At 42.7% G+C, this 23,022-nt stretch overlaps 3 protein-coding genes and 1 long non-coding RNA gene across 8 annotated transcripts; 3 read left to right on the top strand and 1 right to left on the bottom strand.

Annotated features, from left to right (window-relative positions):
- Positions 597-1,382, top strand: LOC8061472. The gene has a single exon (XM_002456703.2). The coding sequence runs from the start codon at positions 614-616 to the stop codon at positions 1,157-1,159; it is 546 nt and encodes a 181-aa protein (XP_002456748.1). The 5' UTR covers positions 597-613; the 3' UTR covers positions 1,160-1,382.
- Positions 3,323-10,717, top strand: LOC8063142. Of its 2 annotated transcripts, none has more exons than XM_002456704.2 (13): positions 3,323-3,954; positions 4,553-4,639; positions 4,714-4,806; positions 5,351-5,427; positions 5,808-6,402; positions 6,483-6,576; positions 6,673-6,785; positions 7,581-7,667; positions 8,616-8,738; positions 8,875-9,009; positions 9,247-9,294; positions 9,733-9,834; positions 9,987-10,717. In XM_002456704.2, the coding sequence occupies exons 1-13, from the start codon at positions 3,622-3,624 to the stop codon at positions 10,428-10,430; spliced, it is 2,331 nt and encodes a 776-aa protein (XP_002456749.1). In that variant the 5' UTR covers positions 3,323-3,621; the 3' UTR covers positions 10,431-10,717. The 2 variants fall into 2 exon arrangements, with proteins under 2 accessions (XP_002456749.1, XP_021312645.1); XM_021456970.1 differs by lacking the exon at positions 3,323-3,954 and adding an exon at positions 3,989-4,296.
- Positions 11,824-19,394, top strand: LOC8063143 (PHD finger protein EHD3). Of its 4 annotated transcripts, none has more exons than XM_021456510.1 (6): positions 11,824-12,864; positions 13,666-13,745; positions 13,884-15,296; positions 15,912-15,976; positions 16,526-16,719; positions 18,532-19,394. In XM_021456510.1, exon 6 carries the CDS (start codon positions 18,543-18,545, stop codon positions 19,062-19,064), a length of 522 nt encoding a protein of 173 aa, XP_021312185.1. In that variant the 5' UTR covers positions 11,824-12,864; positions 13,666-13,745; positions 13,884-15,296; positions 15,912-15,976; positions 16,526-16,719; positions 18,532-18,542; the 3' UTR covers positions 19,065-19,394. The 4 variants fall into 4 exon arrangements, with proteins under 4 accessions (XP_021312185.1, XP_002456750.1, XP_021312184.1 ...); XM_002456705.2 differs by having other exon boundaries at positions 13,884-13,937; XM_021456509.1 differs by having other exon boundaries at positions 13,884-15,976.
- LOC110433818 lies at positions 19,577-22,496 on the bottom strand. The gene is made up of 3 exons (XR_002451159.1): positions 22,298-22,496; positions 20,723-20,833; positions 19,577-19,973 (listed from the first exon to the last, which is right to left on the bottom strand). It is a non-coding gene; the product is annotated as an uncharacterized LOC110433818 (long non-coding RNA).

Here is a 23,022-nt window from a genome sequence, read left to right on the forward strand (position 1 = left end):
TTCATCAGCGTTAACAAAATCCTATTTGACAAAACAAATAAATTGTCTACAGTTTTCACAATATCACAATAGACTTATCATCGAAAAGAAAAATATTTTCACCAATGCCTTTTTAGTATTTTCAAAGTCTATTTAGCACGACTCTACCTTCTATGACATCTTCCATAAAGAAGCGGAACTAAACACTTTAGAAGGCTCTGATGAGTAGTAAAGGAGTCGAAGCTATTTTTAAGATATGAACCGAATTTACAAAGTGACTTTTTCTCAAGTACTCTGGCCAAGGAGCACTTGAAAAAAAAACCCGCTAAATAGACCCTAATTTTACATAGTTATAAAATGGTTCTTTACTAATAGTCTATTTTCAACTAATAAAGAAATCGGAAATGCAGTGCAAATTGTTGTTTCGACGGGTAGTTGGCTATCTTCCCGGACACGACACAACAATAACAATAATATTGGAAAAAAGAGAGAAAAAAAAAAGAGAGAAGAAGAAGAAGAAACGATGGCAACTTTAGGCGCTGCCCGTCGCTCAAGGAGTCAAGGGCCAAGGAGAGCAAAACCTCTCGTTTTTTCTTCACACATGCTTGGCTAAAAAAAGAAACCAAGAAACGGCATGGCTGATTCCTCTGCCGAGACGGACCATAGCCATCGCGACGGAAAGCACCGGCGATCGCACCTCCACGACCTGAATGTGCAGGTCCCTCCCGTGACCAGCAACATTGGCTGCTTCGGCGGCTGTTTCCGCCCGTCCCCGACATCATCGTCTTCCCCCGTCGCGCACGGCACCAGCTGCCTCGGACAGGGACACGGGCACGGGCACGCAGACCGGCCGGCGTCCCCGTCTCTGATCCGGTCGCCGTCGGCGTGGATCAAGGCAAAGGGCCAGAGCCTCGGGTCTGGCAGACACGCGCGTCGCCGGTCCCGGGACTTCCAGTACGACGCCCTCAGCTACGCGCGTAACTTCGACGAGGGCGGCACGGACGGCGAGGGCGAGGAGGAGGCTGGGCTTGCTGCGAGCGACGCGCTCAAGCACCGGTGCTTCACGTCCAGGCTCCCCACGTCGCCACCGCCCGAGTCCCCGTCGGGGATGATGGCCACCAGCGGCAATGGCAAGGCAGTAGCTGAGCTGCGCGAAACAGGCCGTGATGATTTCGAATGAAACGAGGAGCTTTCGCTTTTGATTTCACATCGGTTTTTTTTCTCCCCCTTCTTAGATCGATAGGCCATCTCATAGAGATGGGCTAATCACTAATCAGAGTTTGCTTTTGTTTCATTTGTTTACGTTGTTGTAATGCAACTGTACTTTGTAACATGTTCAGAATGGATGGAGACGGGTATAGCTAGCACTAGCAGCAATGCCTTTTGTTTTCTTCACCAACAAATAAACAAAGTGCATGGAAGACAAATAGACAATAGGCATGTTCGGTTTACGACCAAAATTTGATATGTTAAAGATTTGACAAGTAAATTTTAGGCAAAAAAAAGTTTACTATAGACGTGTCAAGTCAAATGTGATCATTGGCTTGGCATATTTTTTTTGAAAGCAAACCAAATAGGTCCAATATGATCTAGATTTTCTTATTTACGTTTTTCACTAGCAAAAATGCTCGTGTTGTAACAGGTAGAAAGTATGTTTTGCTTTTTCTATAAAATTTGATAAATTTGTCTTTGCATCTCTCTCTTTATTCATGTTGTCGTGTCAATCATAGTTCGGGCACTACACTTTTCTTGTTTTTCTACTGGCTTCTTCCATCACTGTGCCATCTCCTCGGCAAATCATGTAGATGTTGCTTGAGTCCGGTTAGGCTCTCCCAGTACATCGAAAAAACACAATATGGCTAGGGCTATGGCCATGGGACATTTGAGGACTGGGACGGGGGTTGGACGACATGGTTCGTACCTCTAGCGCAAGTGGCAAAGATATGCATGAGCCTAGGAGTTCAGTTATTCAGGCTAGATGGCTCTAACATCGCCACGTCCATGCCCGATGGCACGTAAAACTCTCGTTGCATGTGTCTGACATGTGGACCGTTTTTGCACCTCCAACAAGAAGCAGTCCATGTTAGACACTTCAATTGGGTTCTAGCTCAAAATCTACAACAACAACAACATGGTGGTGTGATAGAGAACACCGACCATCCTGATGAAGAAAGATAATGGCTGACATGCAACGTTGAACAAGGGTTTTGGTACGGCAGGCACTCGTCCTGAGATCCCAATCATCCAAGCGATACACGGTAGCAGTGGTGTGAATATTGCAGGTGGAGCCAGAGCTCGCACGTGTCAGCAAATTTGCTATATGGTTTCTAGACTTGGCACTCGTGACAGCAGCGAGCCCTGCAGAGCATCTCAATCGCTGAGACCTGACCATGGAATGAATCGCCGGTGAGATCCTCTTTCACAGATTGAACAACACAATGGTGCGTGCTCGGCAATGCGACAATGACCACCTTAGCAAACAAAATTATAGAATTGTAAGCATATGCAAGTTTTATTCTAGAAACATAACGCCAATTCGGAAGAAGAACGAGCTGGGCAAGTACAACATAGGTGCCTCATTTTGGTCTGGATTTTGAGTTTATTCGTTTATTTTGTTAGTAGCTTTGATTATTTTCTACCTTCTTATTTTTAGTTGTTTTTCTATTTTTTATATCTGCAACATGCATACGATATTCAGTCGTGCCAAAGGACACCGAGGACACTAAGGTATTTTGAAATAAAAACAGGTTAAAAAATATGAATGTTATCTTATTATATATCTTACCACGAAGGGCTTTTTAAATTTCATGTTTTTCTTTTTTTTATATTTTGCCCATGCTTTTTTTTTGTTTTGGTTCTTTTTCTTTCTTTCTGTTTTGCGTTTCACTGTTTCTAAGTCCAAGAAAAATAATGGTGCAGGTTAACATAGAGGTTGCACTTGACTTATGTTTCTGAATATACGTATTTGAGATTGAATCTTGGTTTAGGAGGAGTCTTACATTTTACATGTAATCTTAGTTTAAGAGGAGTCTTATATTTTATATGTAGGTCAATTTTTTTGTCTCTTTATTATTAGGTAGATATAGATATAGATATAAATATTGATATAAATATAGATGAAGATATAGATATGGATATGGATATAGATATATAGATAGATTATAATTTTCTTCCCATTTTTCACCGACCTCGCAGGCCGCAGGCCTACCTTGCTTTGTGCGTGGGCCAGTCACGGACTCGCGGCCCATGGGCGAGGGGGTCCGCGCGACCATCTGCGCGGTAAGGAAACGCTTTTGTATTCCCAGGGCCCAAGCCCAACAACAAACAACCACCGGACCCACATGTCCACGCGCGCCCGTTCCGATTCCGAAGGCAGGACGCGTACGCGGCGGCGAGACGAGGAACCAACCCAACGGCGACGAGAAATCCACGGCGGCTAGTTCACTCCATCCGGCGCGCGCGACTCCCTCCGCCTCGACCAAAACCGAGGGCGTTTTCGTGCCCCCCTTCTCCAATTCCGGAGCCCACCTCCTCGTCCACTCCCCCCACTCACCTGCACCATCCCAACCCCGATCCCCAAAACCCTAGGTCCTTCGATCTAATGCCGTGACCTCTCGAATTCCCAATTCCCCCAGCCTCTCCATGGAAGACCCCGTGGCGGCCCCCTCCTCGTCCTCCGCCGCCCCTGCCGCTGCCGCAGCTGCTAGGGTTCCGGCGGCGGCGGCGGCGGCGGCAGCCCCTGCCGTTACCTCTGCGCCGCCCGTTCTCGCTCCGCCGCAGCCCCCTGCCACCGCGCCTACGCTTCCTGAACCCGCGGCGGCGTGCCGGAGGCAGCTGTTCACGGTAGACCTGCGGCCAGGGGAGACCACAATCGTGTCGTGGAAGAAGCTTCTCAAGGAGACCGGGCAAACCGCCGTGGCACCGTCAGTGAAGACGGAGCCAGCGTTCGCTGCACATGCGGGCCCATCTGGTGCGGTAAGCAGTCATTTTGCGGTTGTTGCGTGTTGGTTGGTTGCCCGCTCCATCGCTGTAATTTGTGCGCTACCTAGCTTAGCTTTTTGAGTGGATGAAAATAGAAGGATTCTCTTCTGGAGACTGAAGGTAAGATCCACGTGAGGGCCGTTTTGTGTTGGTAGGTAGCAACATGTCCATCCCTCATAAAAGCATACCTTTAGGGTAGTGATGACGATGACAACATTGATGTTCTTAATTACTATGAACACAGTGCAGTTATATTCTGTTGTTCGGGTTGAGCTATGTATCTTTTTTTTTTATGTTATTAGGTGCCTGAGCTGTATCTCCCAGAGATGTTCTACAGTGAGTATTAGTTCCTCTCTCTTGTAATCTGCCAAAACCTTGAAAGCCTATATGCCTAAATCAATGAAATCTCATTCTGAAAGATTTTTATACATACATGTTCATGCCAAAACCTTTTCATTCTTGAACATGATGCTCTTAACATTCCGTATTTCAGTGTGAAAAGTATGTTAAAATTTTGGAATCCACTGAATTGCTTGACGTTCAAGAAATGCTGTATTCAACATCTAATAGTTTGTTTTATCATTTGAATCAGGCACATCCTGCAGAAAATGACCCAAAGGACCCAACACAGCCAAATCGGTTCAATGCAGTCATTGAAAAAATTGAGCGCCTTTACATGGTACTAAACACCGTGTTGCATTTGATCCCATGTTCACCATGGATGATGTTTTGACTCCATGTACAAATTGCCAGGGAAAACATAGCAGCGATGAAGAGGATCTTAATGATGTACCAGATGATGATCAGTATGACACTGAGGATTCTTTCATTGATGACGCCGAATTGGTTAGTTATATTCAAATTTTGTTTCTTTTGTCGAGACGTTTGGTTTGTTGCTTCTGGATCTTTTTGTGGTCTCAGCTTCATGCTTATTAAATCGGACGCCTTAAACTGACTTGATTTTGTATATGGTATAGTTATTATTTAGGTTACATAAAATGATATTAAAATTTACCCTATGTTACTTTGGTTCTACCTTTCTGAACTCTTTGCTTATCAGTAGGGAAATCATATTCTGATACGGCATTGCCACTTGAACTACCTGATGCCTATGCAATTGCTCAATTTAGAATATATGATAGTATATCTCACGACCTAAGCTATATGTCTGGGAAAGGTTCTTCTAAAGATTTCTACCACGTGAACTACCTGATGCCTATGCAATTGCTCAATTTAGACCGAAACTGTAGTGTGATTTACTAGTTTAGTCATCTTGTATATGAGTATATTTTGTAAACAACATATGATTGTCATGAGGTATGCTAAAATCTATCAATTGAGAATGAATTTTCTTTTCTCACTAATTTATTTAATGTCTGCCTCTTTGCAGGATGAATATTTCGAAGTCGATAATTTGAAAACTAAGCACGATGGGTATTTTGTTAACAAGGGGAAGCTGGAACAGATGTAAGGTTCCCGAAATATTTAACTTTGGAGTCAATACGGATGCAGGCAGTGAAATTTGTGCTCCATACTCTTATGCTAATGCCTGTTAATTCGTTTTGGGGCAGCACAATTGATATTTGTTTTTAGCTATTATATGTACATGCTGTGCCAGCTGACATAAAAAATGTCATGGGCACGTGTGAATAAGCTCATAACATTGAAAACAAAAATGAGAGTAACAAATCGTTGCTTGTACTTATGTTAGGATTGGTCATTTACATCAATTCATTCAAAGCAAAGGATCAAGATAGCATAATTACATGCTTGCATGCATACCTGCATTGATATATTCATGTCAGCACTGATGAAATGTTAAACATCAATGTGATCCTGTTTTGCAGTGAACCTGGCACATCAGCAAATGTTGCTCCAAAGAAAAGGAGAAGAAAGGATGCATCAAATACTTATCTGGAAACTAATCACCTTGCTCCAGTTGATTATTTCAATATTGGCGATGTACCTGGAAAATCCTCTGCAAGAGGTACTGTGCAGGCAGGAAAACAATTAGCTAGTAGCAACATAGGTTCTTATGGTCAATACCACGAGGACAATAGAGTGGTGAAGAACAAAACCAGTGGTCCTGGAGGAGCCCCTAAAAGAAAATCTTCTGAATTCTCGGGTGGTGATGCTGCAGCACGTGCTAAGATTATTAAGGATGTCTCACATCCTCCTTTGGAGCTCAGAGACTTGGAAAAACATAAAGCTGCAGCACTACCTGTTGACTATGCACATAAGTCAAAAACCAGTGAGACATTTGATTATGCTTATCAAGTTTACAGGGATAAAGGCACTTCAGTGCAACTTGATTTCCAACAAAGAAAGGTAAGCGGAGAAAATCAAGATCCATCAAATAAAGTCTACCGCAAAGAGAGACATGGAACAGGTGAATATCCTGGCATGGCTATGGCTAGTGCTGTCTATTCTACACAAACAATGGTAAGGGTTTCATTCCTATATTCTTTTTATGGCACAAGAGAAAGTCTTCAACCCACTTCAACATTGTCTGTTGTTTTCAGCACCCAGTTGTTGGCAGGGAGGGTTCAGGTACTAAACCCAAAGGCACCAGGCTTGAGCGAGCTATTCGCGATCTCCAGAAGATTGTTGCAGAATGTGAGTGTTGTACCGTATACCCCTGCTGTGCTAGAGTCTTTCTGTGCACAAAGTAGTGCTTGAAGTAGTTTTAAATGCTTGAAATTCTCCTTGCAGACAGACCACCTACAATTGATATTAATGAGGTAGATCCAAATGGCCAAGCAGCAGTTAAAAGACGGTTGCCTCCTGAAGTAAAACAAAAGCTTGCCAAGGTTGCAAGGTTATCGGTATGTAGCACACTAGAACCACAGCCAAATTTACTTCAGATTCAAGTGTGGATACTATTCTGTCTGATCTTTGAAAATTTTGGTTGCAGACCAGATATGCATGCATTGGCTTATGCAATTTTGTTTTGTTTTTTCTAAAGTTCTAGCATATACATGATTGATTTGAATGCGTGTCTGTTCTGGCACTGATGTTAATTGCAGTATCCAGTTAGTGTGATCTTCTTTCATTTGTACTAACTAGGTGAATTCCCCGCGCGTTGCTGCGGGAATTTCTTAAAAATAAATCATTATATACATAGAATTACTATATGATATTCAGTCTATTATGTATTTATACATATGAATTTGACTTGCATGTATTTTATTGTATTAGATCTAGTAAAAAATTGCTAAACAAAAACTAATATTTGGTTACATTATAGAGGAATTAATTGGTGATGATCTGATGAAACAAATAGTGTATGTACATGACTTGTATGTTAATAGATTAAAGATTTAAAGTATTTCACATGATATAGATGACATGGTCATTTTTTGTAATTAATATAGGATGACATGGACTTAGTGGGGAATGATGTGGACACCTTGCATGAAGAGATAAAATATTTAGTGGGTCACTTAGTGGGGAATGTTGTGGACACCTTGCATGAAGAGAGAATTCATCTAGTGGGGTTTAGCTTTATAAGAGTTATAGATTGCTAGTATTTCGATTTCTTAATCATTACATGCCATGCAGAATCTTCTATAGTACTTTGTGTATACTTTACCTGTCCATAATGCTGTTGTGTGGTGTAGGCAAATCAGGGAAAGATCCAAGAACATGAGCTAATGAATCGCCTCATGGGCATAGTTGGACACCTTGTTCAGCGCAGGACACTGAAGGTTAGTGATGGAAGTTAATTAGATTATCTTGCACATGTATTGTTATTGTAGAGGACTGGTTTATATTGTTCTATGTTCATCTTAATCTATGTTACCAAAAATTACAATATAGTGTTGTGAGAAAAGCATTTTTCTTGTCTAAACTAGCAGTACCCTTCAGAAACGATCACTTCCACTTGTTGCATACATATTACTGGTTCAGATAGAAGAGTTTGAGTGGATGCATTTTCAAAATATCATATTAGGGTAGTGCGGCAATTAAGTTATGGCAAAACTTCCAGTTTGATATTTTATATCAGTTAAGCATGCCAACTCAGGTCCTTATCTCTTTATCCGTAGTACTTCTTTTGTGTTGCAAAAGTAATGGAAATTGTAGAAAAGCTATCATCATTTGGCAATTCAAAGTACCCAAATAGCACTGCCTATGCTGATCTATGAGGTCAATAAAAGACAATGTGCAACAAGAAGACCAACTGAGCAACATATATAATGTTTTGATATTTAATGTGGTGCAAAAAAGAAATCTGCTCTGTTTTAAAAAGGCGATTCCTATATCCGCCTAGGCGCGGTGCCTGGCAACTGGCATTAGAGGGAGCTCCACCTCGCCTGACACCTAGGCGTTTTTTTTTTCCGCATAGAGGTGTTTGGGCTTGATGTATGTGTGAAAATGGTGCAAATTAGAGATGCTGAAAGGTGGACTACTGTCATATTACTCATGGATGCAAATTAAATATGCCTGCCTAGTGCCTAGTGCTTTTTGAAACACTCTAATGCTGCTACCCAGAATATCTAGTTGTCGGTTAGACCATTATGTTAGTCTCTAAGGATGTTTATGTTGTAGTATATTGATCCTGTGCGATGACCATTCACTCAAGCTACATGTTCATGACAAGTATTATAACTTTGAGTATGTTTGCTTCCATTTCTAATAGATGCTATTTTAAACAGAGAAACATGAAAGAAATGGTTGAATCAGGTATATCTGCTAAACTGGAGAAGGCTGACAGGTTTCAGCGTGTAAAATTGGAGATCAATGATATGATCAAAGCACGTATGGCTGCAAAGTCCAAGGTAAAGATATAATTGGTTATAAGTGTGAGACTTCCTTCTAGTCTATTGAGATATGAACTCTTATTAATCATACTTTTATCTTATATAATATATGTTGTGTCTAATGATAGATGTTCTGTTGTCAACATGCTTCCAGGTCAATGAACAACAGGATGGTTCAGCTGATGATTTTCAGGCTACTAATGATGACAGAAGAGCTTTAAAAACAAAGTATGCAATGGATACTGCATTGGAGGACAAGATGTGTGATCTGTATGATATGTATGTTGAGGTATAAACCTATAAATTTTTTTGTTCTTTTTGGAGCCTGAAAAGGCTTTAGCACGAAGGGAATATTCTTTAGACTTTGTTAGCTTTATCATTTGCATGATAGTGAAGGTACAGTTACATATAGGTATATCTGATCCTTGTTTACTCTGTCATTATTATTCTTTATTAGTGAAACATGTAGATGAGTTTCTATAGAACGAAAGTGGTTTGAATGAAATCCTATCTGAATCCTTGTCAGGGTATGGATGAAGACAAGGGCCCTCAAAGCAGGAAGTTATACGTAGAGGTATTGTTCCTGAAGCCTCACCTCGTTTCTCATTTTGGTTTCCTTTTAAAAGATTCTTTCGAATCTGAGTGCTGATTTGGTAGGGATCCCACCTCTTGAAAAACAGTTTTTTCTCCTAAGAGATGTCTGTCTGTTGTGTTTCTGTTTCTTTGGAAATTGTTTGGCAAACCAGGGTTCCTTTTGCTTTGCTTTGTTTTGGGTTTTCTTGAAGTGAGAGAACTTTTTTTTTGGGGTGTGTTTTCTCCCTTGCAATGAGAGAAAGAAATGATTTGGCAGGTTTCTGTTTCAAAACACATGGTTTTGGATGGTTGGCAGGGTTTCTATGGTTTCTGCCAAGAAACTGAAACCAGAAACACGGCCAAATTGGCCCTGAGTTTCCCTTTGACTTGTTGACTGCACCGACTTGATTGTGATTAAAATATCATTTTTCTACACCAGCTTGCAGAGTTATGGCCTCAAGGTTACATGGATAATGTTGGAATCAAAGATGCCATTTCTAGATCAAAGGAGCGAAAAAGATTATTGTACAGCCAGCAAAAGGTCATCATTAAAATATTCCTCTTTTCCCATTCTTTGTTAATTGTATTAGTTAAAAGTTGAAACAGAATAACAGATGCGGCAGTAGAGTGTATATATTGACTTTATATTTTGTATCATTATGTCGCTCATTTCCCTCCTAATAATTAATCTAGGTTCGCAGTGAAGAGCGAATGAAGAGGAAGAGGATGGCAGCAGCAGCAAAGCTGCAAGATGGCTTCCCTGTTGTAATGCAAAGTGGAGTTCCACAGGTTGCACAACCACCCATAACAAATTCCATCGCATACCATGCGGCTGATTATGGACAGAACCAGGGGTCGAAATTTTTTGAAAGGGCTCGTGAAACGAGCTCCAGTGCAATTCCTGATGATGGCAACAGAAATGCTGGCGAGATGAAGAAGAAGAAAAGAAAACATGAACATGATCTTGTAGATACAGAAGCTAACCTACCAAAGGCTCCCTTGCAGCATGGGAGTGAGAAGCAAAAGCCTTCTAAGCCTGCTGACGAGGCCAGTGCTGGTAGCCTGCCCTCCATGGCGGCAACTCAAACTGTGCTTGGCCTACCAACGGTGTTTGGTCATAACCAACAACCTAGCTGATTATTTCGGCATAGTGTTTTCAGGTGCTGTAAGAAATTGTGGCGTCTCCATGTGTTCAGCATCGATTGTCGAGACTAACATGTTTCCGAGTCGAGAGGATATTTGACTTTGTAATTTTCTAGCATTGCATGGTTCCTTTGCCCAGATTATCTGTGCAGCGCTGATAGATATGATCGGATGCAGATTTGCATCCGTCCAAATATCAGTTGTAATTATGAATCGTTTCTATTGCTGGTAGTCGAGACATGTATTGTTCATATCGTGCGCTGTAAAATGTCATTCAGCAATGTGCAGATTCTCTTTTATGTTATAAGTAGGTCTGGCTCCTGCCCACTAAAGAGGTCCACGCACCGATAGAAAATATCTTGCCTCTGCAAACATCCGCACCGTCTAGATAGTAACCAATATCCTGGACAATGCCCTGATGGTGGAACTGTCATTTTGGGTTGATTCAGTGCATGCTTGGATCGTAGGAATTACCCAGGAAAAATGCTTCGATTTCTGTATTTTTCATTTTTTTTGGCGCGAGTTACAGGCACTCACGATTTTTTTTGGCGTGAGGTGCGGGAAATCGTTGAAAATTATGTTGCAGGGAAAGCAAGCAACTCCAACAGCTTGGCTATTTTTATTGTAGTGGCTATTTTAGCATTTGTATAGCAAAAAGTAAGCTCCAACAAATATGGTATCTGATTTTGTAAAATAACAAGCTGACTAACTATTTCTTAATTTTCGGTGGTCATATATAGCCAACCACAGACGCTTGATATCTGATTTCGTAAAATATCAAGACTTTGTAGATCTTTTCTTTTTTAAAAAGTTTTCTATTTTACAATATGGCTAAACAATAAAATTTAGCTACTAATTTTAACCAAGCTGTTGGAGTTGCTCTAACTCCCTTTTCTTTTTACTTGTTCCATTGAAAGCATGTGTGGGAGGGTAACAATGAGTGACGACAACTCCTGATTGACACGAAAGAGATCGAAGATGACACATGAACCACTGAATCATCATTTGGACCGATACATTTTTGACAGAAGAAGATGAAAATAAATGGGAGCCATCTTCAGTTGCTTCTGCCTTCTGGACATTCATCAGGTTCTTCGATTGCCGCATAGGATGCTTGTGTTTCGTTGTTGGATGCCTGACGTTTGAGCACCAAGAACCTACGGTTTAACCACGGTAGCAATATTGGTCATGCCCATTTTGAATGTCTACAAAACCTTCCAGCTGAAATTTTAACGACCGGCCCTAGCTTTCCGCCATGGGACACTGAAACAGAAACTGGACGTCGTAATAAACTGGACGTCGTATTCAGAGTCCAGAAACTGGACGTCGTAATAAAACATAGCCTGCATTAAATGGAAGATGTCATTTCCCGGGTGAATTTCTGTGTGACCAGATTGCTATTCTGTGCCGCAACTAATGGTACCATGATTCCCGGAGATCTGGACGTACTCAGAGGAAATTCCAGCGGTAGATGCCAACCTTGTCCGGCGACCGGCGTGCTCCGGTTGCTGGTCCTGGCCGTCTGGGTGGCAACAGGAAAATCTAGTGGTTGGCAGCATCGGTGGAGAGCCGATGCACGCCAGGTAGAGAGGTAGGTCCTCAGGACGGCGTGATCCCAATCTCAATCTGCAAGGAGATGGGGGGCGAAAGCATGCTCTGCTATGCTAGAAGCTCCGCGTTCCGGTCGGTGAACGCCACTGCCGCCGCGAGCTCAGCTCACCTCCGACGGCACAGAACGAAGCCACTGCCGCACCCGAGGCAACCGCGTCGACCCACCCCACCCAGACGACACCTCCTCAGCACCAACACGCCGGGACTACCAGGGCCGCGCGCGCCTCGCGCCCCCGATCCAAATCCAAACGGTGCAGGCGGACCAGCAGCGGCGCGCACGGGCGGCCACCGCGCCTAATTGGCGCTGCGGCCGCCACCACGCCTGAAAACACATGCGATCGTGGGACCTCCGATCCCGTCCCATGTCACCGCCGGCCTGCCCGTGCCTTCCCAAGTTCCTAGCACCACAGGCGGCGCACAGGTGACGACGGAGCGGCAGCAGTAACCGGCAGGCGAATTCGAAATCCAGCCGCGCCGCGGGGCGAACTCGCTCTCATGTGCAGGCGTGGCGTGGCGTGCAGCGCCGGCCCCAACCGCGGCCGGCCGTCGCGCCGCCGAGGCTACGACCGTTCGGGGCCCTCCCTGCCTCCACGCGGAAGCTCTACTTCCTGCCCCTCCCTCAAGACTGAACCCCGTCGCCTCTCGGGTCACCTTCGCCAGTCGCCACGCCGTCCCGCCCGGACCGCCGTGGCGCTCTGCTCCGATCTACCAAATCCATGGCTCGGCACCGAGGACGCGGACGCATAACAATCATGCCATCCGCCAGCGCCTTGTCTCGCCGTCGGATCGCCAGATGGGAGATACGGAACCAAACAAGGTAATCAACTGGCCAACCTTTCCTCCCCCTCTGGATCAACCCAATTGTCTTGTGTAAGCTCGCATAGTGCACAAGCTTGCTGATCAATTGGTTGTATGTATTCATCTATCTGCCTGTCCAGATTTGTATGCGCAAGCTCCCAGCAAACGCATGATAGTTGCGGACTGTCGTGGCGATTTACACTAAGGCCTTGTTTAGTTGCGAAAAAATTTCAGATTTCGGCACTGTAGCATTTTCGTTTTTATTTGACAAATATTATCCAATCATAGATTAACTAGGCTCAAAAGATTTATCTCATGATTTACAGATAAACTGTGCAATTAGTTTTCATTTTCATCTATATCTAATGCTTCATGCATGTACCAATCATAGATTAACTAGGCTCAAAAGATTTATCTCATGATTTACAGATAAACTGTGCAATTAGTTTTCATTTTCATCTATATCTAATGCTTCATGCATGTACTCTAAGATTTGATGTGAACGGAAATTTTGAAAAGTTTTTGGTTTTCGGGGTGAACTAAACAAGGCCTATCTTCGCGACTGCAGCACTCTGTCCAACATTTTTTTCTTACTTTCATTCATTTCCATGCTTACCAGTTTACCGCTTGCCCGGCCCTAATAATAATAGTAGAGATTTGATGTTGCCGCAACAAAAAAGCAAATCCTACATGTATTTTAGCAGGTTTGAAACAAAAAAAGTGTCTTCCTGGGAATTCTTGAAGGACCAGTATTCCATCTGTACATGTTCATGTTGCCAGTTTGCGACTGGCTGACTGTAAGAATGACCTTTCACAACAGGACCAAGAACGGGATGGAACAGCACATATGCTGCTGAGTGCTGACTACTGGAAGAAGCACCATCTGCAGCTACGTTGCGTGTAAGAGGCTATTCCTATTTTGTTTTTTCCCATATCTCTATTCTGGACAGGAGCAGATGCCGTTAGTATCTTGACCATGAGCCTCACAAAGTCAACACCGTGTCTTGACCATGGCCATTGCTCTTGTTTGCATCACAGAGTCAACACCGTGTCTTGCTTGTTCAACCACATTGCTGCTGAGAGGCCTTCATGGTTTGTATCTCACTATACCTGCGATATCCGATATGTTAGTGCACAAGATGCTGACATACTAAAGATACTGTATTTATGACCAGTCCTGTTCAGTAATATCTTCCTTTGCGGTTTAACTGATTCTGCAAGAACTGTCGGAGCACATAATCTACGTATTTCATTATTATCTTCTGCTGTTCTATCTGTTTTTTTTTTGCTATAAAAAAATTCGAACTGAATAAACTCTATACATTTGCATTATGTGCAGATGGAAAAAACACAAAGGTTAGCTTTATATTTTGCTCCTCATCCCTAGCAATGTATATGACCTGTATTGGCTATGTGAAAAAGGCGTGTTTTTCTTGACCAAAATAAAACAAAAGCAAAGGGAGTTATTGCCACAAAATTAAGCCTAAGCATCTGTTTGTGGTCAATGCATGCCTACATGATCATCTATTTTTTCTTAGGCTTCTATCCATTGTCACTACATAAAATGCATGCCCTACAATCTGAATAGACCTACACGATTTGGGCATTAACATATTCACGCTGCAAATCAAAGTGTAAACACAAACAGAACAATCAATTTTTGGAATTACTGGAATTTCATTAGGTACCTACACGATTGACCAAAAGTTGCTAACGTGTCATTATATTTTGTAAGCAGCTTCATCTTCTTTGAATATGAACGGCAAACACTATAAAGAACATAAGGACGAGTTATCATCTAGGCTATAATTCTCTACGAATGGGAAAACTGATGTAACTGGTGCATTTGTTTATAACTATTTGTTTTTGAGGAAAAACTGTGGAGCCTTGCTCCCCAGTGCAAAAATCAATTAAAAGAGAAACAAAGTACAGAGTTCTTACACAAGGTTAGCAGGAAGCTAACAAAGAAAAAGCTGGAACTAAACTATTTGTTGAGGTAACTCTACTTAACATGTCAAATCAGGGATTCATGCATCAGATGTATTGCATATTGAACATTACATGTGCAATTAGTTCAAATAACGCCACAAAGAAACGTGAAAAAGTATATCTGTATTAGGATTTAGGACACCTGTGTATATTCTGCCATATCAAATAATTTAGCACACTTTAATGATTTGCTAAAAGCACAGTGAAGTAGCATAATCATAGTAGTAACTCTCAATTTCCAAAAAAAAGCAAGGCAGAAGTGGAGTATGATGAAAAGAAACTGAGGATAAGACCCTTCAAGAAGGCAGTCACAAGATAACAAGTTCTGTGAATGTCTATTCTTCTGGTAACTTTTAAGGCAGCTAGCATATTCCAGATTGGCATTGTCACATTCTAGGCTGTCTTCTGCTAATCCATGCAAGGTACACCTAACAAGCAATTTTGGCAATTCCAACCCAACAGGTTAGTAATTTATTAGTATCTTGGCCTTTTGTATTTGCTATTTTTTTGAAAAACATTTGTATGTTTCTTAACTTTTGGTGCTGGCAGGAGGGGTACCCAAAATTCTTGATCAACAACTAAAAGAAAATTAGGTTTCCCTGCATAAAAAAAAACAACTAAAAGAAAATAGAATGTGCAGGAGAAGGGGAAAAGAGTTCTTAAGCGTTTGAGACTCCCTTGCTGTTAAATATGTAACTGTAGTATCCTATGATATCTTCAGCAATTTGTTCCTGGATCACACGAACTATTATGCAATTATGCATTCAACTTCTATCAGTAACTCATAAGGTATTTTCATTTTATTGATGATAAATGGGGAAAAATACAAATACTTCTCCTAGATACTGCTGCAACTACAAATGGAGAAAAACATTGCATCCAAGTGTTTGAAGAGATTGCCAGCAAGATTGGAATCTGTCATCAGATCGCTTGAGATAGTTAGCATTTGAAAGTGAAACAAATAGAAGGCCTATTAGAAAATCTGAGGCAAACCAAAATTGAATTCAACACAAGAGCTTCTTTATCCTTTTGTTTTGTTCTGATCATGAAAGATAACCTTTTCACACTGCTGTTTAGGTACCAGTGGCACATACGTCGTGGGAATGAAGAGTTGAACCAAGATGAGAAGTGGTAGCGTGCTGGTAAAAACTTATACAATTTCTTATTTTTAAGAAAGGAACGTATGCTACATTCCACAAAAACTAATGCTAACCTTAGAGTGTTTATATTTATCCAGCCTAAGAAAATATGGTACTGGAAACTTACATTTGTTTTGAGTTTATAAAGTGTTAAGCAATATCATCAAATTTGTACTAAATCCTTCAGAGTTGCAACACAAACATATACCTGAGGAAACTATGACTTCATTTTCTTCAGTTATCAAAACGCTGGAACCATGAATACACATAGTGACAAAAAAAAGAGTAATTGCATGCATCAGAAATTTTGAGAAACACCATGGCTTGTTTGGATGCCCATGTATGGATTGGGGTGGAAACTAAACTAATTTCCACTCCAATCCACCTCAACACATGCGGATTGATATGAATACATGGACATTCAAACAAGGCTTTAGAAATTGTGTTTAACAGGGTAACACAAACACAACTCTTTTGGGGAGATAAAAAAGGCAAGCAGAAAAGGAAGGCAGCAATAAACTCTCACACCTATCTTTGCTGGAATTTTGTCAGGATCCTCCCCTCTTTTTTTTTTGGAAGAAGGCAGGAACGTTGCCTCGAACAATTAAGGAGGAGCGTTCCCCCCCTCTTGAGCTGTATCCAATATATATATCTCTCTCGCACATCTTCCCTGGGATTCCGTGCTCCTCTTGCAGTCCTCAGAACGCAGCTCCCGCAGCCAGCCCCCAGAGCGCCGCCAGGCACAGGTTCTTTCCCTTACTTCCTGTTATTTTGTTTTGACCTCGTTTTCCCCCGGAAGCAGGGGCTTTGGTTTAAGGAATTCATATTTTGTTCCATGTTAGTTTCGATGCTTCTCTGTTACAAAGAGTTGTTTGGGCACAGCCGGATTTGTACTGTGTAACTATAGAGAAACTTAAAACTGCTGAGGCTGATTGCAGATTTTACAGATCGAGAAGTATTCTGATACTATTTTTTTATTATTTATCTTTTGATGAGGAAAGGTATCTGACTTTTCAGTCCATGTAATCGAATAGGGCCCCAGATCTGATTGATTCCCTGATGATCTGGTAGCTATTGGGTTACCTGATCTAGGATTTAATGGAAGAGAGGGATGAAGTCATCTTCAACCTCTAGAGCCCCTCCTTTCTCTCTTTCATGTCTAAAATTAGGAGGGGCTCAAGGAGAAGTAGGGGCTCTATTGTCATGGAGGTGGTAGGATGGGCTTGCCCCACCCGCCCCACCGCTAGATCCACCCCTGGGTTACCTGCTATGGGAGAAGAGCTCAACAAAGTGCAGTAATTCCCCATTTGATCCCAAATGGGCTGGCCTTGCTTCAAAGGCTATCCTAATCTTTAATGATGAGTTTTTTTTGGGGGTTCAGAATTTGGATTTTTTATTGTATATGCATAATGTCTGAGATGAAGATAAATCGTCTGAAAAGTAATTTCGAATTTTTGGTGGACGATAGTCAAAGAGCACAGATGTTATTCAATTGTAATAATGGTCACTCTCCAATCACTTGCCTTGGAGTGCCATTGTCAACAAGAAGGTTATTATTGGTGGAATGGAAATTCTTTTTTTTTTATGAAGGGAATGGAAATTCTTGATGCGCAAAGTAGCAGTGTTGACATCTTGTATAGGTGCCTGTCTTTTGCAAGGAAGGGGGCTTGTTTACTGGATATAGGTTACCTATCCGCCTTATTTCAGTGTAACAATTTGTCAGGAGGAGATTTTTGTGGCAAGGTACTCATGAAAAGAAAATATAGTATTGGTTCAGTTGGGATGTTTGTTTGCAAATTGAAAAGGCAAGGGGGATTGGGAGTCCAAGATGGACACATGAATCAGTGCCTGTTATAGCTAAATGGTTGTTCAGAATGCAGAATGGAACAGATCTCTGTAAATCGATAGTTGAAGCAGAATAACTCAAATAGGGACCGACTTTATCTGGGGGATTTGAGTCCATGGATCATCTTCAGTTTTTCTTTTGTCTACCCAGTGGCTTATTTTATCTGGAGTTGCTCAGCAATTTCATTGTTTTACAAAACAGAACCTGTTCCTTTGTTGTTGGCTGAGTTGTCTTAGTTGTAGCGGTGTCGTTGTTTGCCCAGTCTAGGTCGGTCTTATTCTTTATTAACATAATCGGCATCTATACTGCTTGATTCGTTTCAAAAAAAAAATCATGTTCCTCGACTGAATTTATTTGTCGCCCTGGAGTGGTCTTGCAGCTCTAAGCTGGATAGCTGGATAATGGAAGGCATTTTGATCACCCAATGTTTCTTGTTGCATCTTACTTTCATGTACACCTGATTTCTTCCGGATGAACGTATACATGTATTGTTTTCGTCCATGTTTTGATATTGTTCCATTATGCATTTTGGCCCCCCTGGTGAAAACACTGATCAGTTTTCATCTTTAGTTTCGTTAGATATATTATGGAACAAACATTACTGATCAAATGTTTTTCCAGCTTTCTATAAATCTCAGTTGGGTTAGACTTTTTGCACTTTACAATGCTGGACTTGTTTGTGTTGCTCAGCGTTATGTTACTACTTTTGTAGGGATCTGAAGTATGGCACCGTCTCAACTTCCGGAGCTGGAGCTGTCCCCTACTGCTATCTTCACCCGCTGCAAGGTGTGTGGAGGTTGTGAAGAGAAGGACAAGAGGTTCCTGGTCTGCAGCCACTCTGAGTGCTTTTACAAGTACTACCACGTTCGTTGCCTGACTAAAGAGCAGATTGCAAGTGATGTGCAGATGGGCAGCCAGCTCTGGTACTGTCCATCTTGCCTCTGCCGTGTCTGCCTGTGTGACACGGACGATGATAAGATCATCCTGTGTGACTGCTGCGATCAGGCCTATCACCTCTACTGCCTCAGTCCTCCTAAAACAAAGGTGCCTACGAAGTATTGGGACTGCGACCCCTGCAAGAAGCGGAAGGAAAAGGAGAAGAGGATATTGATGCTCCACAGGAAGGATTACGACGGTGACATTCTCAAGAGTACCGAGATCGATGGCCTGGACTTGCTGCTTAATGCTGCGGAAAACTCGACGGGTGATAAGGAGACGGAGGTGGCTACGACCACCGGAAAGTAAGAGGCATGGAGGTTGTGAGCAAGCGGATTTTGTTGTCCTCTGCCGTGAGTCCAGCTAGCGCGAAGTTTCTGCCCTGGGAGGCTCAGCTCTGCCCAGCTGAATGGGACGAGCGGCTGAGGGCAGTAGAAACTTGTGCTTTCTGAACTGAATGGTTAGAGAATATGAATCCGCTACAATTGCTCCAATCTATTTCTTTATTTACCATTTCTTTCACCTCAGCAAGGTCATACTTGACAAACTTGCCAGCGTCTCTGAACTTGAGAAGATTGTGATTACCCGTGATGGTTTTAATGGTTTATTATGGAACTGGAACTTGGTAGACTTAAAGCATCTGTTGCTGTGTTGAGAAATGTGTGGTTTGGTTTCTAGCTTGTTCGTTGCAGGTGCGGTTTGATTTGTGGGTGAGTTCACCTCTGGAAATTGGCTTACGTATCTTATGCTAAGGCCATGATCCTACATGCCCTCCTGTTCTTTTGTTGGTTCCTGAATGGCAAGGTGTTAGTTATTCTATAATGCAGTGTACAAGCATGGTACGTACTATTTGGATACACATAGACATAGCTATACTAGTTGGGGCTAAAAATTAGCCAAACTAGTTGGCTAACATGTCTAAAAAAAGCTAGTTGGCTAACAACTAGTTTGAGACTTGGCTAAAAAATTAGCCTAACTATTAGCTCTCCTGGTTGATTAGCTCATGTATCGAAACAGACTCTAAGTATCACACTAAACATCTATGTTTGTTAACACAGCAGATGCTGTTCATGGTTTCTTTCATGGGGATGGTCGAAACAGAAGGATGGTTACTTTTTTTTTTTGCGAAAAGAAGGATGGTATACCTGATTGCATGGATGAGTAGTCCTGAGACCCTCGATTGCCTTCCTCTTCTCAGCATCCAATCTTCCCCTGGGCCTAGAGGCATGCCAGCGAGAAACAAACAAAACTGATTCAGAAAGCCCCAGAGCAGCTCCAGTTTATGTTTTTTTGAGGGTGCTAGCAAGAGAGAGAAACTGAATGAGAAAGTGCAAATTGCAATACAGTGGAGTGAAATTTTCATCTGGTGCTATCCCCGCACCTGGTGCCCAACTTTGCACCTATTGTCTAAGGGGCTGTTTTTTTTGACTGATGCTGATACCGATTTGTTGCGAGAAAATAATACTTTCATGGCTGGCTGATTTGTTGTGGATGTGCTCTCTGCACCTTGCTCTGCATGTAGGAAAGAGAAAATTGATCTTTTTTTTAAAAAAAAAATCCTGTGTTACATAATACTTGCTGGGCTCCAAGCATGCTTGCGCAGCTGGACCGAATTTTGCTCAGCCAGGCTTCTCGACATGTACATGTACTCCTCTTAGCAAACGCTGCAGCTGCTTAAGAAATTCAGTAACAACAAGCGACACAGGTGCGGCACTCTCCTGTCAAAATTTTGTTCCAAGATTTTTAAATCATGATGATGGCTCGCTGACCAAACAGAGTCAGTGTCAATTGCACAACAAGACTGTTAATGCCAGACACGTCGATCTTATACCCCATTAGTTAGCAGGGGTTGTCATGACTCATGAGTCAATTGGTGCAGCACACACAGCAGCCTCAATAGTCGCCTAGCCACCGTTTGGTGCGCTGGGTATTGTTCTATAGGTAAACAGGAGTAAAATTGTGGTCACCTGAAATTCCGGACGTCAAATATGGTTGGAATCCAGTGACAGCAGGTAATGGCCCCGTCGTCCTTCATCAGACGTAAATGATGGTGCGTGATCTAAGCAGACATGATTGACCTGCAATTGTGATCATTCTAACTTGTCATCAGTACATATGACCTTGTACTTTGCCCTAATAAAAAGTTGCTTTATTTTGTTTTAGTTAAACGAGAAGGAAGTGTAACATGTTCAGAATACGGTTATTAAATGATGATTGGCAGTCTCAGAGAGAATCAGAAACTGCAAACTCTGCACAGGATTGTCATCTGTGGGTTTTTTTCTTGAAAAGATAGAGGGACAGGGAGAAAGAGACAGAAACACCAGTACTGTGCTTGAGGGTTACTAACTCCTTTCCCTCTCACTGTCATAGAGCCCACCATCCACTTTAAGCCCACGTGAAGGCACGTGTCGTGGTGCGCAACCAGGACAACAGAAATGGACTCGGATGGGCCGCAGCCCAGGCCCCCACCATGACCCAAGTTGCAACAGAGACGGGGCTGCCATCCACTTCCACCAAATCCACCATGTCCCTGAGTGTGAGTCTGAGGCATCTGAGCGAGCGGCAGCTCTTGTTCATCACAGTTTCGAGGGGGTCCTTCTTGCTGCTGCCTAGACAGTGACAGCCATCACTCGTTAGCTTTTACTCACTCACTCACTCTGTCACTCAGTCTCTCTCCTTCTCTCTCATGGCAGCGATTTGTCCTCTGCAGTGGGATCACACACAGATGAGATCATGAGATGTACAAGCTACCTTAATCATGGCTTCGAGCATCAGAAATCAGAAAAAAAAAGGAATTTGAAAAGTAATATGGCACCTGACCACGAATCCTGATTTAGTAATTGATTGGGTTGATGCAATTGGCATCAACTCTGAAGCGTCGATTGGCTGCTGCGTCCTACATCGATCCTCTTATCGGGAAAGAAATATACATATGGATCCGCTGCCTAATTTGCTCATTCAGATAGCACTACCATGGTTTCCCAAGTCAGCACCTAGCTTGGTGATAAGTCAGCGGGGAAGGACGGTATGACCCGCCCCCTCCACTCATCACTAGTTTGGGTGGAGCTAAAGAGATACGATAGATGGGAGACGACTCGGACGAGGAAAAAAGAGGTCAAACCTAGAAATTGAGGGCCGGATGGTAGCCATGTTTAAGAAAAAAAAATCTATGTCGCAAAATCTAGCAACTCAATTTTAGATCACCAAAGTCAAGCACACTACTTTTAGCCTTGTAAGATGCATATCTATGCCTAGGCATATATATAGGGGAAAGTCAACGTGCGACCCATCGCCGCTGACATTAGGGTCTTGCCGGAGCTCCGCGCCCACGGCGGCTTCATTCTCTCCCCCCACCCCCCCGCAGCCGTCATAGATGTTCCTGCTCCGACTTGACCCGGTTGTCCCCTATGCCGTCAGAACCCTAATCGCTGCCCTCCCGCCGTCCCCACCGCCTAGCTAGCCTGACTTCTCCGAGCCCCTTCTGAAGAGAGAAGGCGCGGGGTCGCAATAGTCGTGTAATAACATTTGCGATATATATTTACCTAATTCGTCGTGTTTGATCGATCGAGTGATTCCATGGTTGTCGCCTGGGCTCCATACTTGATCTAGACATCAAGTTTCCGCCACTTATCCTCTCTTCTTGTAGGCTCAAACCCTAGATTTGAAGGGGGCGTAGTAGATGGGCGGACCCATGGGAGGACTCCAGAAGTGGTTGGAAATGGCGATGAGAAGGGATCAAATGGGATCTGATGATGATTTATGGAGGTTTGCTAGGAAGAACGGTTGGGTGGCCATGGTTATAAATAGAGATATAAGAGAGGTGGGAGGGGGTGGCGGCGGCAGGGAAGTGGGGTGAGGTTGTTTAGGGTTGCATATTCTAATCCAACGGTGCATGTTGACTGATAGAAAAGAGGTATATGGTTGATGGGTGCGATGAATAATGATGTGGGGCCCATTATTGTTTTTTGGGAGGGGATTTGAGGGGTGGTAGCGGTTAATGAATTTGGTAGGAAATAAGGTGATTATGTTGGGTTAGGCATTTTAATCCGACAATGTATGCTACCTGATAAAATGAATTTTTCAAGACGAACGAGGACAGATTTAGTGGGAAGCAAGGTGAGGCCTCCAGTGCAGGCTATTGTAATACAACATTGCATTTTGATTGACAAATATAAGTTTATGGAGGTGGTTTTTGTGGCGGTTGATAGCCATGGTGGTAGGGAGGTGAGGACTTTTAGTGTTTGTTTTGGGATTAAGGGGTGGCAGA

This window comes from Sorghum bicolor, chromosome 3, assembly GCF_000003195.3.
Source record: "Sorghum bicolor cultivar BTx623 chromosome 3, Sorghum_bicolor_NCBIv3, whole genome shotgun sequence".
NCBI lineage: Eukaryota > Viridiplantae > Streptophyta > Magnoliopsida > Poales > Poaceae > Sorghum > Sorghum bicolor.

Bases quoted from the DNA above. Each gene is read 5' to 3' on its own strand.
- LOC8061472 (XM_002456703.2), top strand. From the start codon at position 614: ATGGCTGATTCCTCTGCCGAGACGGACCATAGCCATCGCGACGGAAAG.
- LOC8063143 (XM_021456509.1), top strand. From the start codon at position 18,543: ATGGCACCGTCTCAACTTCCGGAGCTGGAGCTGTCCCCTACTGCTATC.
- LOC8063142 (XM_002456704.2), top strand. From the start codon at position 3,622: ATGGAAGACCCCGTGGCGGCCCCCTCCTCGTCCTCCGCCGCCCCTGCC. The intron at 6,786-7,580 runs GTATGTAGCACA...TGTGTGGTGTAG, and splicing joins CCAAGGTTGCAAGGTTATCG to GCAAATCAGGGAAAGATCCA. The intron at 9,835-9,986 runs GTCATCATTAAA...TAATTAATCTAG, and splicing joins TATTGTACAGCCAGCAAAAG to GTTCGCAGTGAAGAGCGAAT.